Below are 19,992 nucleotides of genomic sequence, written 5' to 3'. Positions count from 1 at the left end.
CAATTCAATTAGCTTAAAAAATAGAATAGCATGAGACCCACGTGTACACAATTCTTCTTCAATAAAATTTTCAACTAACCACTTAGAAGGTCCAAATACCTTGTCAATTAGATGCATCCCTTCAACAGCAAATATGTAAGTGTGCAGGACATATGACGAAAGAGCAGCAATATATGAAACCCCCTACTATAACTGCTGACCTGAAATTGGTGCCGAATATTTACTGAATCCATCTAAGTGGCTCTCTTCCTAGATTTCTCCTTCCATTTGATTAGAAATCCGGAAAATTGTTGGCCCATACACTCGGCTGCCAAATATCCAAGGCCAATAATGAAGGTATTGCCCAAAGTCTTATGCTCATGGAGTAACTATATGCAAATTGCCAAAGAAACTGCCATCCAAGGTGAAGATTTGTCGTAGTTGATCCGCAACAATTGCCATGCTTCCATAAACTTCAGTTCTCCTTGGTCAATGAGTTTCACATTTTCTCCACCGATGAAAGCATGGAGATGTGAAATAACAAGAAATAAACATATTATATTAGCCACTTCCATTGAGAACGCAACACCAGTAGCAATTCCCCACAATCCAATCCGCCAATAACAAGAAAATCCCTCCCTGAAGCCACTTCCAATAATGGATATCATATTTAATGGCAGCAACAACCATGAATTAGAAAGAGCTTGACCTTGTCGGCACAGTAGACTCCTGCTTACATGCCAATGGTGCTGCAATAGGAATGATGCAAATCTTTGAATTAGTTGTGACTTACTCCTCCCGTTAATAATAAGAACAATGCAGCTACAAACTCCATAATTTGTGATATGCCCTATCGCTGATGGAAGAGGGCTTCGAGTTTTATCTGGAGTCATTAGAGTTGGTGCTTTAAAACTTTTTGGGCTGGAAATTTCTTCGGGAGGTCTGATCAAATGACTCAACCATTTCAGATGACCCATTGATCCTTGTCCAGAAAATGGGCTACTAGGAAGAGCTGGGCCGGCTATCTTTGGTCCAATATCAAATTCCCATCTCACCTTCTTCCCCATTGCAACTCCAGAATTTGGGCGTTAAATCTGTTCCATTCCCCAAATTGAACCTGTTTCTTTACTTTTCCTTGCCATCTGGGACACCTCTACTCGGCATGCTTCAAGCTAGAGCTCACAATCCCTCTGTGCTATCTTAGAGACGAAACCATCGCCATCCTCAGTCACTGGTGCTCGCTGATGTGTGGTTGCGAGAGGTATGGAAGAAGTTTGAACGACTTCCCTCCCATACTCCAACAATTCGGATGTGAACTGGTCCCAAGACAGAAGAGTTTGCTGTTGTCGGAGCTCGCAAAACTATTGGAGAAGAGCTCCCTCCATGCTATTCCAAACAAAATAAATTTTAACAACCTCTGTGGTTTTATGGGTGTCAAAAGTATTTCTCAGCCTGGACAATCCATCCCTTTGGGTCCACTCCTTTGAATGTGGGAATCTGGACCTTCGATATTGTTAATGGAGTTTCATTACAGAGCAAAGCTATGGTTGTGGGTCTGGTGGCAGAAGAATCAACAATGGTGTGGCATGTTGAGTTGGGTTGGAAATTTTTACCTTGTCTGCCGCTGCGTTGCCTTGAATCAAAGAGATAAGCATATTCTCAATTCTTTTGAATCTCTGCTCTTGTTCTACTCTTATTACTGTGAGACCTTTCATTTTGATAAGGTTCCTCCCTATCTGCGCAACTCTGTCTTCTATCTTTTCCATTCTATTTTCCATTGTGTATTTGGGATCCAGGGGTTGAAGGGAAAAAAGTCTGTATTGATTTAGCAATGGCAAAATGCCTTTTACAACTACTGTTTCTCTATTGCAGGATCTCTCTCTTCCCTCTCTAATTCTTCATCCATTAACACAGGAATGGAAACTAACGAAAAGAACAAAGAAACAGAAGTTAAATGGTTGATAAACAACCCCCATGACTCGTTCCCGTCCTAGCAGAGCTAGTCCCAGCTCATAGCTGCATAACTGAAGAAAAATATTGCCTGCCTCCTTCCTTCTATCATATGCTTATTTATAATCGAAATATGTTGCCTTCATTCCCATGTGACCTCACCCCTAAAATTCTCTCCAATGATTTCCTCTAGCTGTCCAATTCCAGAACTTCATATGGTTCCTGTAAAATATTCTTGATGAGTTTGGGCCTTGATTCATTCCTCCTGGGCCTGTTGATATGCTTCATGCTTTTCTAATGGTGTAAGAGGTTTTCTGGAATTGATTTTCAAAGACCTCATTGATACTGTTGTGCTTTGTAAGTTGAATGTAAATATATAAATGACAGAGTTCAAAAATGGAGAGTGGGGACTGGGGACCCGAGGGTGCAAACAAGATGCGAAAGACAGAACTGGTTTTTGGATTCTCAGTTCCCCAGCAAGGAATAACTTTCTTAATAATTTGCAGTTGATAATTTTAGATCCCTAAGTAGATCAATTTCTGCCGTTCAGCTGCAAAAACTCTCTTGAATGCTCTTAATGATCTGGTATTGTTCAAAATTGGGCATATGGGGACTTTGGGCTAATTTGGCGCTGTGCTTCATGAGGCTTTCTGAGGTTCTTTTCCAAATAGCCAATGTTCCTAAAACCAGACTTGTTAGTGAACTGGTTAGCTGACACCATCTGACTGGTTCAATTCAACTGGTTTGATTTGGAAAGAAATAAGTCGAATCAAATGTAATAAAAGAGCAGGTAAAGTAAAAAAAGCTGTTCATTGCTCTAATTCTCAGCTTAACTGCCGAGTCTAATCTGGTTTTCAAAACTGTGCCAAAAAAAAAAAAAAAACAAATATAGACTGCTTTTGAGATGTTTTTAAATATTCATATCAAAACATCCCAAATGCACCTTGGAAGCACTTTTTAGTTGCTTTAACAAAAATTTTGAGAAGTGCCTTCTTCTGAGCCTTTTGAATTGTGAAGAGACATCTTCTGTTGCCCCATTTTTTTGTGATGCCCTTTTCAGGAGTTCAGACGTGATATAAAAACCTCATGAATTATAATTTCAGACACCATAGCATGAATGGAATGTTGTTCCCTCTTAACTAAAAATGAAAAGAAAAAGAAGGAAAAGCAAAGAAAGATGACTGAATGTTGAAAATAACCCGAGTGGGTTAATTACACAAAAAAAACCTTACTCCAGTTTCAATTTGAAGCCAAATATGTTTTTGTGCTTATGATTACTACCCAAATATAAAAAATTTACATTTTGAGAAGTTTATTTTCATATAAAAAACTCAAAGACGAGAGAAGTGGGTCAAGCATATGTTTCTACTTGAGTTTTTATTTTATTTTATTTTATTCTATTAATCATTTTTACATGTACTGTTATTTATTATGTTCGTGATAATTATTTCTTATGAAACAGATTTTTCTTTCTTTCTTTAATTTTTTTTAAAATCTGATGGATGCAACTTATGGTGTTCTTCTATTTTGATCAGGAAGAAGACTGTACATGTGATAGAATTTTGAGTAAAAGAGAATTCCCAGAGAATCTAATGATTGCCAGCATTGAAAGTGCTGGTTTTGAGCACTGCCTAATCTTGAGATAGCATGATTTCAAATTTGCCAAGGCGATTGATGGCTAGGAAAAATTTGCACTGACAAGGCAGTAACTCTCAGTACAATGCTTCTGATATATTGCCCCCTTGTGATCTTTGGTATATGAACAGAGATGGATATCATCGTGCAATCTGCTGAGTATAAATGCTGGGTAATCGTCTTTGTCCATACTTGATGTGGAATCAGATGGCTCTGTTTGGTCATTTCAAAATTAAGGGATTTTATGGAGATAGAATGGGTGTAAAAATTGAAAGGCTTTGCATAAAGCATTCCTTATCTGCAGGGATTGTCTCCAACTGAACTCTTATATGCCCAATGTGATTAAATCAAAGATAAAGAATTGCTCCCTTGGTGGACAGGAAAGCCTGGCTATCCTCTCTGCGCCAGTAAATTGAAAACAATTAGCTTGATAATGAAAAGTAGTATTACTATTTGATTTAAATGTTTAGCTTTAGACTTTGTTTCTTCCCAGTTCCCATAGCTTCCATCCTTGTCTAATGGATCACTGGGAATTATTGCTTCTGCTGCTGCTTTTAACAGCTTTATCATCCTTCAGAGGACCTTCAAAGTTCAAATCATTGGTGCAAAGACTTGCATAATTTCTCATCTTCTTAAATTACTTTTTCACCCTAAACTATGTTAATATGGCAAATTATCATTATTATTATTAATCTAAGATGATCTATATATAATCCGCTTAAACTTGCATTAACCCACTTGATGATGATTAAAATCTGTTTAATATTTGATGGGGATGTTTTTATTTATTCATGGAAGGAGGTGCATCATCAAACCGCGTATAATACTTTTTCAAGCAAGACAGACCATCTTAATATCCTTTATTATACTAGCATATAACTTTTTTGTTTGTAATTTCCTAAAAGAAGTCTCTTCTAATGAATATATATTTGATTCAGATATAAGGACTTGTTCTAAACCATGGAAGCTGCAGGCCTGAAAGAAACATCCCAGAGACGTTAAAATGAAGAGTAAATATTCAAGAGTTTTATAAATGTAAGACGGCAAGTATTTGGATAGATATCGCTCAGCTCAAGTAATTAAATCTTTCGTTAAGCGTTCTACAAATGGAGGAATTGATGTTCCTGACTATGATATTGGCAGTGCACCTGTCCATCTCTCTACAGGCCTTTTCACAAGGTAAGTTTCGATTCTGAAAAGAAAAAAAAAAAAAAAATCATGTCAGGGAAATGCTGATTCTATACATCGAAATCATTACCTTCCTGTGTAACAGAACTTTATAGTGACTTAATGATTGACTGTGGAGCATCAAACCAAACGCGGATAAGGAATCTGATTAGGGGTGTGTATTACTCGGTTGTAACTGAATAATCGAACTGAATAGATAAAATTCAGTTATTTCTGTAAAAATAAATTTTGTTTGGTTCGATTTTCGATTAGTAATAATAAAAATTTTTTATTTTCGATTATCGGTTTGGTTACTTTTGATTTGACAATCGAACTAACAGAAATAATTAAATTTTAATTAATCAATATATTAATTATAATTTTATTAATATTATATTATTTATAATTATTATTTTTATGATTTTATAATAATATTTAACTTATAATTATTATCTAATTAATATTAAATTATATTTATTATTTTTTATACATAAAAAAGAATATAAATATATTTTTATTAATATTTTATTAAATAATTAATAATATAAAATATATATTTTATTTTTTTTGTTAGCTCTGTTATAACTCATCCTAAGTAGTTGGATAAAGGAGGAGGAGGTGACAACGTAAAACACACCCTATGATATGGATTCAAATGATATAAACGTTGGGTCCTCTACTAACAGTGTAGTGATAAATATGCAAGGGTGTAGGGCGTTGGTGTGGTGTTAAGTGAGCAAGGGTTCCCACATCATGGACGGGTGTGGGTAAAGAAGTTAGTCCAATAATAGAACAAATAGTGGCAGTAACACAAGATAGACATAGAAAACAATAGAAGATATCATAGAAGGAGACCAATTGGGAAGGAGCAGGATAGGAAGAGGATCAGGGTTGGTACTTGGAATGTTGGATCACTTACAGGAAATTTAATGGAGCTTGTGGATACCTCGGAAAGGAGAATGGTGAATATTGCTTGCAAGACTAAATGGGCGGAGAGAAAAGTAAGGAAGTGGGTAATTCAGGTACAAATTGTGGTTAAAGGAGAGAAACAAGAACGGAGTGGGTATAATCATAGACAGGACATTGAAAGACGCAGAGTGAAAAGAGTAGTAGATAGAATTATACTAGTAAAGCTAGTACTAGACGGAGAAACAATAAATATAGTTAGTGCTTATGCCCCACAAATAGGACTAGACAGTGAGAGTAAACAAATGTTTTAAGAAGATATGGATGATTTAATGCAAAGCATACCGAATGAAGAGAATGTTTTCATTAGTGGAGATTTGAATGGACATGTAGGAAGTGATAGACAAGGTTATGAGAATGTTCATGGAGGTTTTGATTTAAATGAGGAGGGAAAAAGCATCCTGGATTTTGCTATGGCATACGACCCAATACTAGCAAATACCTACTTTATAAAAAGAGAGTCACATTTAGTGACTTTCAAAAGTGGGCAACATAGAAGCCAAATCGACTTCCTCTTAACCAGAAGACAAATAGAGCTCTATGCAAGGATTGCAAGGTCATTCCAGGAGAGGTTTTAACAAGTCAACATAGGTTAGTGGTCTTGGATGTCAAGTTTAGGAACAATTCAAGTAAGGTCAAGAAATAGTGTAGCTCGAACAAAGTGGTGGGAGTTCAAAGGAGTAAAGCAAGTGAAGTTCAAAATGAGCTTCTTGAGTCCAAGTATGGAAGCTAGATATGGAGGCCAATGATATGTGGATAGATGGCATCAAAGATTAGAGAAGTAGCTAGAAAAGTACTTGGGAGTCTAAAGGACATGGACCACCCTCAAAAGAGAGATGGTGGTGGAATGAGGAAGTACAAAAGGCGTTGAAGAGAAAAAGGGAATGGTATAAGAAATTACCTAAATGTGATAATAATGAGGCATATGAACAAGATAGCAAAGAAAGAGGCAAAATTAGCCAAGCAAGAGCGCCTTTGAGCAGTTATATGAGAAACTTGGAACTAAAGAAGGAGAAAGATATTTATAGATTAGCAAGGAGTAGAGAAAGGAAATGTCAAGATCTCAATCAAGTTAGGTGCATTAAGGATAAAGAAGGAAAAGTGTTGGTGAAAGATGAGGACATTAAAGAAAGATGGAGAAATTATTTTAATGATCTCTTTAATAATAGTCAAAATGGAAATAGCGTGAATATAGATTATAGAACAATAGAAAAGAATGTAAATTATACTAGAAGGATTAGATCTTTAGAAGTAAAGGAAGCACTTAAGAGAATGAAAGTAGGTAAAGCTGTGGAGATGAAATACCAATTGAAGTGTGGAAGTATTTGGGAGATATGGGAGTGGCATGGTTAACTAAATTATTTAATAAGATTCTAAACTCAAAGAAAATGGATGAATGGAGGAAGAGTATTTTAGTACCTATTTTTAAAAATAAGGAGACATCTGAGTTGCTCAAACTATAGGGGAATTAAACTCATGAGCCATACTATGAAGTTATGGGAGAGAGTTGTGGAGCATCGACTACGTCATGATACTTCTATCTCTCTCAATCAATTTGGTTTCATGCCTGGTCGTTCAACTATGGAAGCGATCTTTCTCATTAGAAGCTTGATGGAGAAATATAGAGATGGGAAGAAAGATCTACACATGGTTTTTATTGATTTGGAGAAGGCTTATGATAGTGTTCCAAGAGAGGTCTTATGGAATGCATTAGAACAAAAGAGGGTATCTATTAGGTACATATAAGTATTGAAAAATATGTATAAATGAGCACAAGAGATTTTTCGATCTCAATTGGATTACACCAAGGATCAGCCATGAGCCATTATCTTTTTACATTAGTTTTAGATGAATTGAGGAAACATATACAAGAGTGTATTCCTTGGTGCATATTGTTTGTGGATGATATTGTTCTGGTAGATGAGACACGAGAATGAGTCAATAGAAAGCTAGAGCTTTGGAAAAGTATTCTAGAGTCAAATGATTTTAAGTTAAGTAGAACGAATACATGCATTGCAAGTTTGAAGGCCAAGCGGTGATAGGGAAGGAGTTAGTTTGAATGGGTCCCAAAGTAATCACTTTAAATATCTAGGCTCCTTCAAGTAGATGGGGATGTGAGGAGGATGTTAGTCATAGGATTAAAGCGGGATGGTTGAAGTGGAGACGTGCCGGGAGTTTTATGTGATCGTAAGATTCCCAATAAACTAAAAGGAAAATTTTACTATGCTATATGGTAGTGAGTGTTGGGCACTGAAAGAGTCGTATGCATCTAAGATAAGAGTTGCAGAGATGAGAATGTTAAGGTGGATGAGTGGCCATACTAGATTAGATAAAGTCCGTAATGAAAGTATTAGAGAAAAGGTAGGAGTGGTGCCAATTGAAGATAAGTTGAGAGAAGGGAGATTGAGGTGGTTTGGTCATGTGAAGCGTAGACATACGGAGGCTCCAGTTAGACAAGTAGAGCACATTAGGCTAGAGGATAGAAAGAAAAAGGGGTAGACCTAAATTGACTTGGAGGAGAGTATGACTTAGAAGCATTACACATTTCTGAGGATTTAACCCAAAACCGTTCAGAGTGGAAAAAGCGAATCCATATAGCCGACCCCAAATTTTTGGGATAAAGGCTTAGTTGAGTTGAGTTGAGTTGAGTTGGTTAGTTCTGTTATAATCAGTAACCGATCGAATATTTTTGTTTCAGTTAATTTCGATTTTTCCTCAATTTCAATTCGGTTTAATTAATATTTTTAGAGTCGATTGATAATTCGATTATAAAAATACAATGTTAGGAATCTATATTTTGTTAAGGGGAAGTTCTTCTCTAGACTCACTCATCGTGAACTGAAGACATGATATATAGTGAGACCCACATGTAAAATATATAAAATTCACATATTTATGTTTTGAGTTCAAAATAGACGAAGTCTAAGTAAGTTTTCCCATTGTTAAAAAGCCATAGCCTCTAATATTACTAGTAAAGATATTATAACATATTCTTAAACCCTTAGACATGGGTTTCAATTTTTAAATCAATTAGTTTCTTTATATGGTATCAAAATTTTTCTAATTAAAATATCAAAGTTTAAATACTAAATGTCTCCTTGTTTTGTTAAATTTATCCTGTTTTAATTTTAATAAAATTTGATTTATCAAAAAAAAAAAAAAAACTTGAGCTTACAAATGAAGTGGTTTCTTCGCTATCTATTTTTAGACCTCACTTACAAGCTTGATTGTCTAGATTGATTTTTGAATAATTTATATTTATTACGACCTTAATTTTCGAGAGCTTAAATTTTTAGGATAAGCAGTTTCTTGAAAGATTTTTTGTCAGATTAAATCCTAAAAATTTGAATAATTTACTGTTAATGTCACAAAGGCTTAGTGATTAACGAGTCAACTCTTTGTACACTTCATCTCAAGTTGGAATCACACATACTATTGATGGAGTTCCGTGTGGGTGTGTGATAAAATTTAAAGTCGTTAACAACTATAGACAATGTTCAAAATGGGAATAATTAATAGACATAGGCATTTCCTTTGAACTCTTTCTTGGCTTTAGCATCTTTACGGCAGGCAGGACTCAATTATATAAGACAGCAAGTATTTGGATAGATATCTCTCAGCTCACGCAATTAAGTTTTTAATTAATTGTTCTACAAATGGAGGAATTGACGATGGTTCTGAATATGATATTGGTGGTGCTCCTGTCCATCTCCCTGCAGGCCTTTTCACAAGGTAAGTTTCGATTCTGAAAAGAAAAAAAATGTCAGGGAAATGCTGATATCTATACAATGAAAATGATTAACTTTCTTTGCAATTAACAGAACGCTACGATGACTTGAGGATTGACTGTGGAGCATCCCACCGAACTCCAATAGGGAATCCTGATGGTCGCGTTGTTTCATGGCTCACCGATGAAAATTTCACTTACTCTGGAGAAAACCAACTACTCAGATACAGCCAAAACTTTAGCACAATGAACTCTCTACGATATTTCCCTGATGGCCAGAAGAACTGCTACTTCTTACCCTTATATTTATCATCATCGTCGCCATCGGGCATCAAGTTTCTGTTACGAGCAGGGTTTTATTATGGCAATTATGATGGCCTTTCCAAGCCTCCAAGTTTTAATTTGGAGATAGATGGAAATTTTTGGGCAACAGTAACAACTAATTCTACGAGTAATAATGAGCCCGTTTATCATGAAATGATTTATTGGATCGAGAAAGGTAGCGCACAAGTGTGTTTGGAACGTATTGGTGATGGGATTCCATTCATTTCTTCCCTTGAAGCTACGGTCATGTTTGGGGACAAAATGTACCGGTTGATGGAGAACAAGACAGCTTTGCTTCTTCATAGCAGGATCAATTATGGTGCAAACAATACTATTGAGTGAGTTTAATTTAGTTCTATTCATGTCTGTTTGGCATTGTTGCACAGAAAAATATTATCCTTTATATTATAAAGTTTTACGCTTATTATTTTTATAAATTTTTCAAAAAAAAAAAAAACTTATTACCATTTGGATAATATTGGTTAACCATGGTGTATGTTAGGCAACTAATTCACGACCTGGATGAGTACAATCGAATTTGGAAGTCGAAAGAAATGCCGGAATATCTCAACGTTGTCGATGAAAGAATCGTTGATAATACAATGAGTGGTGAAAATTACCCCCCATGGCCTGTTATGCAAACTGCAATACAGGCAAAAAATGTCTCAGACTCCATCTATTTATCTGTCAACTTTTCTACACAAACAACTGCAGTAGCCTACTTTGTGCTCTATTTCAGGGACCCAATTAGCAGATATCCTGAAAATTCAATTGCCCAAGTTGAGATTTTTATAAATAGCCAAAAATTGGGCGCCACTGACGTTCCACCCTACTATCGAACAATAATTACTGGCATGTTCCATGCGGTGTCATTATATCCAGTTCAGGTTAATGGTTCAGCTAATGTAACAATATCGCCTGCAGAGAATTCTACATTACCACCACTCCTTAACGCCATGGAGGTGTTTTCTGTAGTTAATATGCCTCATGCTTCCAAGGCAGGTTACTTGCCGAACCACTTTGTCGCATCACTTTTTACTTTCCTTCATTTATTAGCCATTATTGTTTTCGGCCATTAAGCAGAGCTAAAGTCTTGTAAGCGCAAAAATATAGATATGGATTCAGTGAATTGAGTTTAAATATATGTATGTAGCATGTGTATGCTTCAATAAATGATTATTCTGGCCTGGATTTTTGAGTTCGACTATAAGACTTGCCTGTTAGTACTTATCAACATTGACACATACCAATTGGAAATTATAGTTACATACTTAATTGTGTCAGATTTAAGGCGGCAATTTTACCCATCATGTCTTGTCCTAAACTTGATAAAAGAAAATTCTTATTCTAGTAAAGATGTAGCGGGCGATCATAGATTTAGTTAGTGTATCCTGTGCACCAGCTTGCCTACATTTTTATATAATTTTAACTAACATATTGTTTGCGCTCAAAATGGAATTTCGTTTTGCCAAACGCGTCAAAAAGCTATGTTACTTTTTCATCCTAAATTATGTTCAGCGGTGGGCATAATCCAGTGATGGATGCATATATATCAACAGAATCAACCAGTTTTTCACCTCTAGTTATCAGTTGCAGGTGTTATATTATTACCAAATTGGTTGACCTAGTTGATGTGCTGATAATTTTGGCGTTTTTTTGCATTTATTTTATCACTGATTAATTAGATTTTAGTTAATTCTCATGAGTTTTTATTCTAGTTTTGTATAAGCATTGAGTTTCATGAATTTCATTGAGTTTTAGTCAAAGTGATGCGTTCACATTCTATAGGCATTTAGGACTCATTTTGCATCTATTTTGCCTTAGTAAATACTAAATAGTTACTTTATACTCTTTTAATTATTTTTTTTATTTAATTTTCTATATTTCCACAATCTTGCATTTGATTTGTGTTTTTCTTTCCTTTTAGGTTAAATTCAAGTATAAAAATTTTTTGGAGATACTTAAAGAGAAATATTTGTTGATTTGAAGTTCATAGAGCTATGAAGAAAAATTAAATGGGGGCAAATGCTCTGTCTTCCAGCTTATGTAATTGCAAGCTTGACAAAAGAACCAGCACAAATTCTTGCAGTCTATTTGAAGCATATAGTTACATAATCTCGTGTAATCGAAGCATGCATGACGCAGCGTGTAGCGTGTAGAGATTGTTACAAGAACAAATCTCTAAAGAGCAACAAAGGTTTAATCTAAAACCTCAAGAAGAAAAAGATAAAAGTAAGCAAAGAAATTTTATTGAAAATTGAAGAAATAAACAAAGTTACAAAATCTGAATATAATGGGGGTATTTATAGAGTTTGATAATCCTAAACTAATTAGAATAAGATAACTATTATCTAGGAGTTTTAGATAAATATAAATACAATAGGAAATTTAGATAGAATGGGAAAATAATTAATCCGAATTAAAATTGGATAACTAATAAATATTTCTATTAAAGTAAAATAAAATAAATGCTCCGCTTTATTCACCCTCACTTTCGAGAAAATTCGACCTCGGATTTTAATTTCTGGACTGAATAATAATGGAATGACTATCTCCCATACCATTCTCCTCCACTTGAGATAAATTTGACCTCGAATTTTAAAGTGTTAATGAATCAAAATCTCCATTGGAAGATAACACCGTATCTTCTTCTTGAATGGTATCAACAAGATTGGCTTGATTGAGAAAATTTGCATCTTCCTTCGCATGCTTAGGCTCATATGGACAAATAAAATCAACAAAAACACTAGAAAAATTGTTAGAGAAAATTTCAATCTTCATTGAAATCTCATTGAAATCTTCTTGGCTTGATATTCTTCTTTCCCCATGACACTCTCTTCAAACTCTTTATCATCTACCATAGCAAAAGGCATTGTAAAAGTGTTAAATTCAAATTCAATATGATCTCTTTGTTCTACAAAATCTTTTAATAATTTGTCTTCAATCTTTTGTATGAACATTGACCTCCTCATCAAGCATGATGATTCATCTTGTTCACAATCTTCCTCTTCATCCTCTCCATCAAGTCCATAATAGATTTTATCGTCATCATCATTATGTTTTTCAATGATGTTGATAGATTTCCTGTTTGGACATTCATTAGACCTATGTCCCATCTCATTACATTTATAGCATTTGACTAGAATGGGCTTAGCATAAGGATTATTTCTCTTTGGAGGGTTAGAACTGCTAGCTTTATTATTGACACTTGCAGGATTCTTAGCTATCTCCACATTACCACCCAAAGAAACATCTTGTAAGGTTTTCTCCTTTTTAGTAGGGGCCATCTCTGTCATATTTGGGATAATAAATTTGGCGAGTTTTCTCTCGTAACATTATCTCAGCTTTCAAGGCTAAGTTCCTTGCCTCTTGTGCACTCATCACCATATGAATTCTAATTTTATCGTGAATTGAAGGTTTCAATCCTCTCAAATATCGTGCTACTTGTTGATTATCACTTTTGGACAAGTGATTTCTTGCTACCAATCTTAAAAATTCAGCGATATATTCATTGACACTCCTATTTCCCTATAAACAATTTTGGTAAGCTTCAAATAAATATTGTTCATAATATGGATGTAAAAATCTACCCCTTAATAATTGTTGCATTCTCCTCCATGTAGTAACTGGATTGCGCCCTTCTCACCTCCTTGTCTCTTATAATCAATCCGACCATATGAAAGCTCATTTCTTTAATCTATAAGCCATCAATTTTACCTTTCATTCCTCCAAAATTTCATCATACTCAAAGAAATGGTCCACCTTAGTCAACCACTCAAGAAAACCTTCAATGTCAAGATCTCCACTAAAGGAAGGGATATCCATCTTCAATTTGAACTCATCATCCCTCCTATGGTTTTGTTGGAAATTTCGGCCACCTCTTCCTTGTCCTTGGCATGCAACATGCCCGAAGCCCATCTCCTCATCGTTGCTTGTATCATCCTCCATCATAGCTCTTCTTTTAGGGTTGAAGAGAATAGAATCAAGTTTAGCTCTACCGAGGTTAGCTCCATCGGCTTGAATAAGTACTTGATTCCTACTTTCACCAACATTTGCCCTAATGTGCAATTGCTCTTGAATCTCTTGCAATTATAGCATAATCTCTGTCACAGAGTTTGTTGCTCTTCAATTGCTCTTCAAACAGCTAGTAACCTAATCACCATCATGAAGTTGATTGCCACCACCCCCACTAGCATTGGCCATCGTAATGAGGGTGAAATCCCTACTCTAATAGCACTTGACGCAGTGTGTAGCATGTAGAGATTATCACAAGAACAGATCTCTAAAGAACAACAAAGGTTTAATTAAAAACCTCTAGAAGAACGAGATAAAAGTAAGTAAATAAGCTTTATTCAAAATTGAAGAAATAAATAAAATTACAAAATATGAATATAATGGGGTATTTATAGGGTTTAATAATCTTAAACTAATTAGAATAAGATAACTATTATGTAGGAGTTTTAGATAAACATAAATACAATAGAAAATCTAGATGGAATAGGAAAATAACTAATCTTAATTGAAATTGGATAACTAATAAATATTTCTATTAAAACAAAATAAAATAAATGCTCCACATCAATGCAATTACATAAGGTCGTGTAAATTAAAAATTTGTCCAGCTCAACATTTTGGCGTGGATTTTTCTCCAAATTCATAATACTGTACTTTACCTAATAGGGTTTCTATTTTGTAAGTATAAAATCATCTTATTTTGGGTTTTATTTACAAGGGAAAGAAAGAGAAAACCTTAAAAAATTTTTTGATTAGTTTGGCAAAAAATTGACGACAGCTTAAAAATTTTAGATTCTTCTCAGCACCAAGTGGGTTTCAATGCAAATTTCGTCAACAGAATTGAAATTTTCATCTGGGTACTTCGGTTCTTAGTTTATTTCATTTTATTTGCTATTTTCTTTATAGATTTCTTTGTAATCTTGAACATGAGTGAGTAAAATTGCCTAGATTTTTGAGTTATGATGCAATACTTTATTTTTACTATGGTATTAATCTGATTTTACTTAGTATTTGGATTAGAGGTTTGAGGTTGTTGATGGCGGTTTCATATCCAAGAGCCACTCCAAATCTGTTTGTTAAAAATACCAAACGTTGTTGTTCAGTTGATACAACTCTTGAACTGTTGCATTTCAAAAAGTGATGAAATTAGATTTGTTCTCAATCAGCTGTTACGGTTTCAAGATAACAAGACCACTTTAACCTCTCTTGTAATATATTTCTATATTATTAGAAATGTATGTTACCCATATTTTCTTATATTATTTATTTTTTATTTATCTATTTTAATAATAAAATAATTATGTTATAGCAAATAACAAGTTATATATTTATTTGAATAATAAAATAAATGATATGATATAATTAATTAATAATTATATATTTATCTTGTCGACACCATATTTTGGCCGATCCCTGAAGTCAATGAACTTTGGAATCGATCCCCACCCGACATTCTTTGGTTGCAGATGACTCGATCAGAAAATAAACCGATCCCCCATCTAGTCGATTCATTTTTGACCTCTCGTCAAAGAGATCAAACCAATATCAAGTCTCCATGCTATCCAATCTCATTTTCGATCTCTCACCAAAGAAGGTCGAACTAACACCAAGTCTCCATGTCATTCGATTCATTACCGATCTCTCATCAGAGAGATCAAACCAATGTCAAGTCTCCATGTCGTTCAACCTCAGTCCCGATCTCTCAAAACAATATCAAGTCTCCGTGCCATTCGGTCTCATTTCCAATCTTTTTTTACAAAATGTAGTTGAAAGTCATTTAGCTAAGACTTAGATCGGGTTCCTCACTTGTGTGTCTCAGACATTACTTAAAATAAGGTTAAGGTCTCAGTCTGATTTAATGGTGGTTCCGATCTAATTCAAATCAAGTTTCCAATTTTAATGATCTAAAGTTCTATCCGGTGTTTGCTCTCGGCTTAGGCCGATCTCATGGTTACAATGTTCTTCCAACCTCCTATACTTAGATTAATAATCCCTTTTAAGTTTGATGTTCTGATGTGTTCAAACAATCAAGCACTCATACAATTTGAATACTTTCCTATCTCATCAAGTCATTGAACAAAAGCAATTTCATTTCATCTTAAAATAAAGTTACAATTCATTCGGCTGGAGGGTCACCCCCAGCCTGGTCTCTGGGTATATTTCGCTCATCCTCCCTCTCTCCCTCGTGCTCCTCTTCGCTCCCTTCTTCGTCCCTAAGAACAAGGTCCACCATCAGGCGAAGTCCTCCCTAGGGTAACGCCTCTCGAGCTCGGCCAAAAGATCACTATGGGTGTTCGCATAAGCACCTGCTTCCCTCGTCACAGCCTCTTCTTCTTTCGCTTTGAGTTCTTCGGTGAGGCGAGCGACGTCAGCAGTTCGGAGCGCCCAAGCCTCTCCGAGTTCATGAGCCTGTTTGGCCAATTTATCCTCGTAGGACTTCATCCGACCTTCGAGTTCGGCAATATAATCTTAGGCGGATGAAAGTTGAGCTTGGGCAGAGGATGCATCCTTGACCGCTTTTAGAATTTCCTGCCTCAGAAGATGAGCTTTTTCCCTGATTATATGTTGGTTCACCAAGCTCTCTACGCTCAAAATCATCGTCTGGGCCAGGAGATTGTCAATGCTACCCGGGGTCAGCCTATTCCGATCCTCCTGAAGGCATATGGTAGCGCCCAGAACTTTGGCCAAGCCTGGGTTCCTGGGTTCTCCCGAACAGATCGGTTCTTCTCCAGAGAGTGAATGAGGACCTGGGCACCAAGGGAAAGGGTCCTCACGGTAGGTTGGGAAGGTCCCCCTTCCGCACTTGCGGGAACAGGTGGAGGCGGTGGCCCTTCTTGCCGAGGGGGAGAAGGAGCTACTTCTACTTCTAGGATTAGTTGTCCCGAAGGTTGGGACGAGTCTCCCAGCACTTCTTCTGAATCTCGCCTCGGCGTCTGTGATACCGCAGCGATCTTCATTTCCTGCACCTTTCTGGAGATCTCCCTCTTCCGCTTACGGCTCTCCTTGGAAGCCTCGCCGCCCGCCATACCTGCACAAAGAGAAAGTCAGTGAGTTCGCTAAGGTTCAGAGATCAGAGATGGGGAAGGTACCAGGGCCGAGGTCAGAGAGCTGGAGCTCGTATCCTTCATCGGTGATCAGCCGCATCATCCAATGTTTCAGCTCGGCCATCACCGCATATAAGCAAGAGAACTTCTGGGTGGCTGCCTGATCCTTAAGTTCCATTACCATGGCACCCTCATCCCTACTCAGGGCGACATGCTTCGGAAGTGGCGGGACCAGATATTGCCAGCTACGGGGGAAACCCTCGAAACCATTCGGAATCTTGCTCCTCAGCATGAAGAAGCGATTTTTCCAATTCTTCAGTGAAGAGGGGAGATCGATAAAAAGCCCACAGTGCGGTTTTGCCTGGAAGAACCAGTACTCGTCGTCCTTTCGGCGAGTAAGCCTATGCAGCTCGACAAAAACCTTCGCGGTAGGATCGAGCTTCTTAGCCTGGCATAAGCCTCTGAAAGCTACCAGAATTCGCCACGAGTTCGGATGTACTTGGGCTACCGAGACATGGTGAAATTTCAGGACGTCCTTGAAGAAGTCATCAAGGGGAAACCGAAGCCCGGCTTTTAATTGCTCTTCGTACACCATGATCGCATCATTTTCATCGAAAAAGTGATCGGCTCGGAGATCGCCATGGCATCTGATAAGCTCGAAGGAGTCGGTTCGAAGGTTGTATTCTTGACTAATGGATTGCAGATCGGTTTCCTGGAGGACCGACGGCAACTCATCCACCGGGAGATTTTCTCTACCAGAGGAAGATGTCTGTCTTGATTGAGCTGCTCGACCACGAACTAAAGCGGAAGTCGTAGGAGGCTCAGATCGCCCACTTAGTTCGACCACTTCAACTTCATCCGATGACCACGAGACATGGACGGAAGGGGGGCTCGCCGCTCTCTGATCGTTGGCACCGCTTATTTTCAAAGAAATAAAAAAGCTTAAGTAAGAGAAGGATTAAAGTCCTTACCGGAGTGTGATCGGTGCAGGAAAAACTTGAAGAAATGAGAGAAAGTTGAAATTGCGAGCAGAATGCTGAAAATGGCATAGGGGAGCAACTGAGGGAACCTCCCCCTATTTATACCTGTGTGAGCATTGAATGCTCACAGAGCCCCAAGCGGTGCATCGGTTGGTGTAATTTGCCCGCTTTTCTGACGTGTCGCGGGAAGGTTCCAGAAACACAATAAATAAAATAAAAGGAGATCGGCTGGCCAAGATCGTCGGATTAAGGCGGATGTTCAGAGTTACAGATCGGCTAAGGGTGATTCAGTTAGGAACCAGATCGGATATGCACATTAGAGATCGAAAAATAACCAATGCAATAATTAAATGATAACTGTCAAATAAAATTTCATTTCATTTCCAAAAGGTCAGATTATATCATTTGGGCGATCTCAAGAGATCGGATTACATCATTAAGAACCTTTAAAGGTCAGATTACATCATTTGGGCGATCTCAAGAGATCGGATTACATCATTAAGAACCTTTAAAGGTCAGATTACATCATTTGGGCGATCTCTAAAGATCGGCATTACATCCTACCTAGCAGGGACCTATGTCAAAGCCTAGTCTTGTGGCTGAATCAAAAGATGTGTTTGATCAGAAAGCCAGCCATAGGCATCGGATAGATGTACAGCTCAGATGGAGTGACTATGACTCTCATGATAATGAGAGGAGTCATCGTCGATGTCATCGACCAGAACCGAGCCGCAGTCAGGACGCCTGATGTGGTGAGGAGCCAAATGAACTTCAAAAGGCAGTCACCGATGTTAAGAGGGAAATTAGCAGTCTTCTCGCCCGAAATCGGTTCACCGATTATATCGGTAGATCGACTCGAGATCGGTACGATCGATATCTTCGATCTTGATCGGTAAATTAGTCCGGTTCTCTCACTGTCATCAGATGTGGTTATCATGATTTTCTGATCACCGGGGTCATAAATTTTCAGTCGGGGAGCAAAGAGAATAGTCGAAAAAAGATCAAAAGCGGTCACCATGGCCAGAATGTTACCGGAGAAACTAGAACAGAAGAAGAGAGAAATGGAAGGAGGAGAAATGGAATGTGGGAGAAATTCCCCGCTGAGGCATATATATAGGGGGTCTGAGCATTTATTACTAGCGAAAATCGAAGCGGATGCATTGGTAACCGAAGGATTAAATGCTTTGACTGATTCTGGAATGGGAGAGATCGGGAGAGGGGCCCGGTATGAGATATCAGAAAAGGGTCATAATAGGGAGATCGGAAGGAATGGGAGATCGGAAAGCAAGGAGAGGATGAGACAATTTCCAATAACCCTCTTCATAATCAGAGCCGAGGTAGTTAAAGCGTTGCAGGCAAGATCAAATCTTCACCGCACGCTTCATTTGCAGAATCGCCCACAATGCTGACAGACGCCAGGACAGTTATGACAGTCCTGTGCTTCTGAATCTCCACCGTTGATCTTACTCGTAAGGACAAACCCGGAGCCCTTGGATCAAAAAGTAGACGACAGGACCGGCGCCTTTTGTTCCCGGCCTTCGGATCCATCTTGACAGGAAGATCCTGAGCCGTTGGATTGGAAAAGAGAAAGGACAAATATTCTGAATAGGATCTCAGCCGTCCATTCTGATTCTCTTCAATTCTCAGGCATCAGATCATGTCCTTTTAAATCCAAACCTTCCATCTCCCCAGAAGAGATCCTGACCCTTCATTAGGAGCACCCGTTCCCTATAAATACCTGCATGCAATACTGTTGGGGAGGGATGAAAAAGGTGGTGGTGATTATAGTGGAAAGGCTCTGAAATTTAATTCAGTCTTGCTGCTTTGCCATTCTGAGCTTACATAAAATAGAGGAACTTCAGAAACTAGTTTTCTTGAGTATCTCCATTGATAGAGTTTTCGGACCCTGAAATTCTTCATTTTCAGTTTGTTCATCACTTTGTTATTGCAATCCCGTCTGCATCACCCCAAATATCAACACATTATTTCTTTTTGCCTGATCTTGTTCTAACCCGGTTTTTGTCGCTTAGGCTCTACTGTATCTCAACTTGACTCTCGCAATCTCAAAGTGAGCATTGGTCCCTATATCGCCTACCTTCCACGCAACAATATTCGTGATCTCCTGAGTCAGTTTGATAGCCTTGACTTTGGACAGGTAAGTGTTTAGACTGTCACCTTGCCGAACGCTCGCGTTTTACCTTCTATG

At 37.4% G+C, this 19,992-nt stretch overlaps 1 protein-coding gene and 1 long non-coding RNA gene across 2 annotated transcripts; both read left to right on the top strand.

The window, feature by feature from the left end:
- The first annotated feature begins 36 nt into the window (after positions 1-36).
- On the top strand, positions 37-4,027 carry LOC131177083 (uncharacterized). Its single transcript, XR_009146797.1, has 2 exons — positions 37-2,719; positions 3,465-4,027. It is a non-coding gene; the product is annotated as an uncharacterized LOC131177083 (long non-coding RNA).
- A 5,292-nt stretch (positions 4,028-9,319) lies between these two features.
- Positions 9,320-10,090, top strand: LOC110667193 (uncharacterized protein At1g24485-like). Its single transcript, XM_021827973.2, has 2 exons — positions 9,320-9,429; positions 9,519-10,090. Exons 1-2 carry the CDS (start codon positions 9,354-9,356, stop codon positions 10,088-10,090), a joined length of 648 nt encoding a protein of 215 aa, XP_021683665.2. The 5' UTR covers positions 9,320-9,353.
- The last annotated feature ends 9,902 nt before the right edge of the window (positions 10,091-19,992 follow it).

This window comes from Hevea brasiliensis, unplaced genomic scaffold (assembly GCF_030052815.1).
Source record: "Hevea brasiliensis isolate MT/VB/25A 57/8 unplaced genomic scaffold, ASM3005281v1 Scaf322, whole genome shotgun sequence".
Lineage (NCBI taxonomy): Eukaryota > Viridiplantae > Streptophyta > Magnoliopsida > Malpighiales > Euphorbiaceae > Hevea > Hevea brasiliensis.
This window is presented reverse-complemented; position numbering and strand designations above follow the sequence as displayed.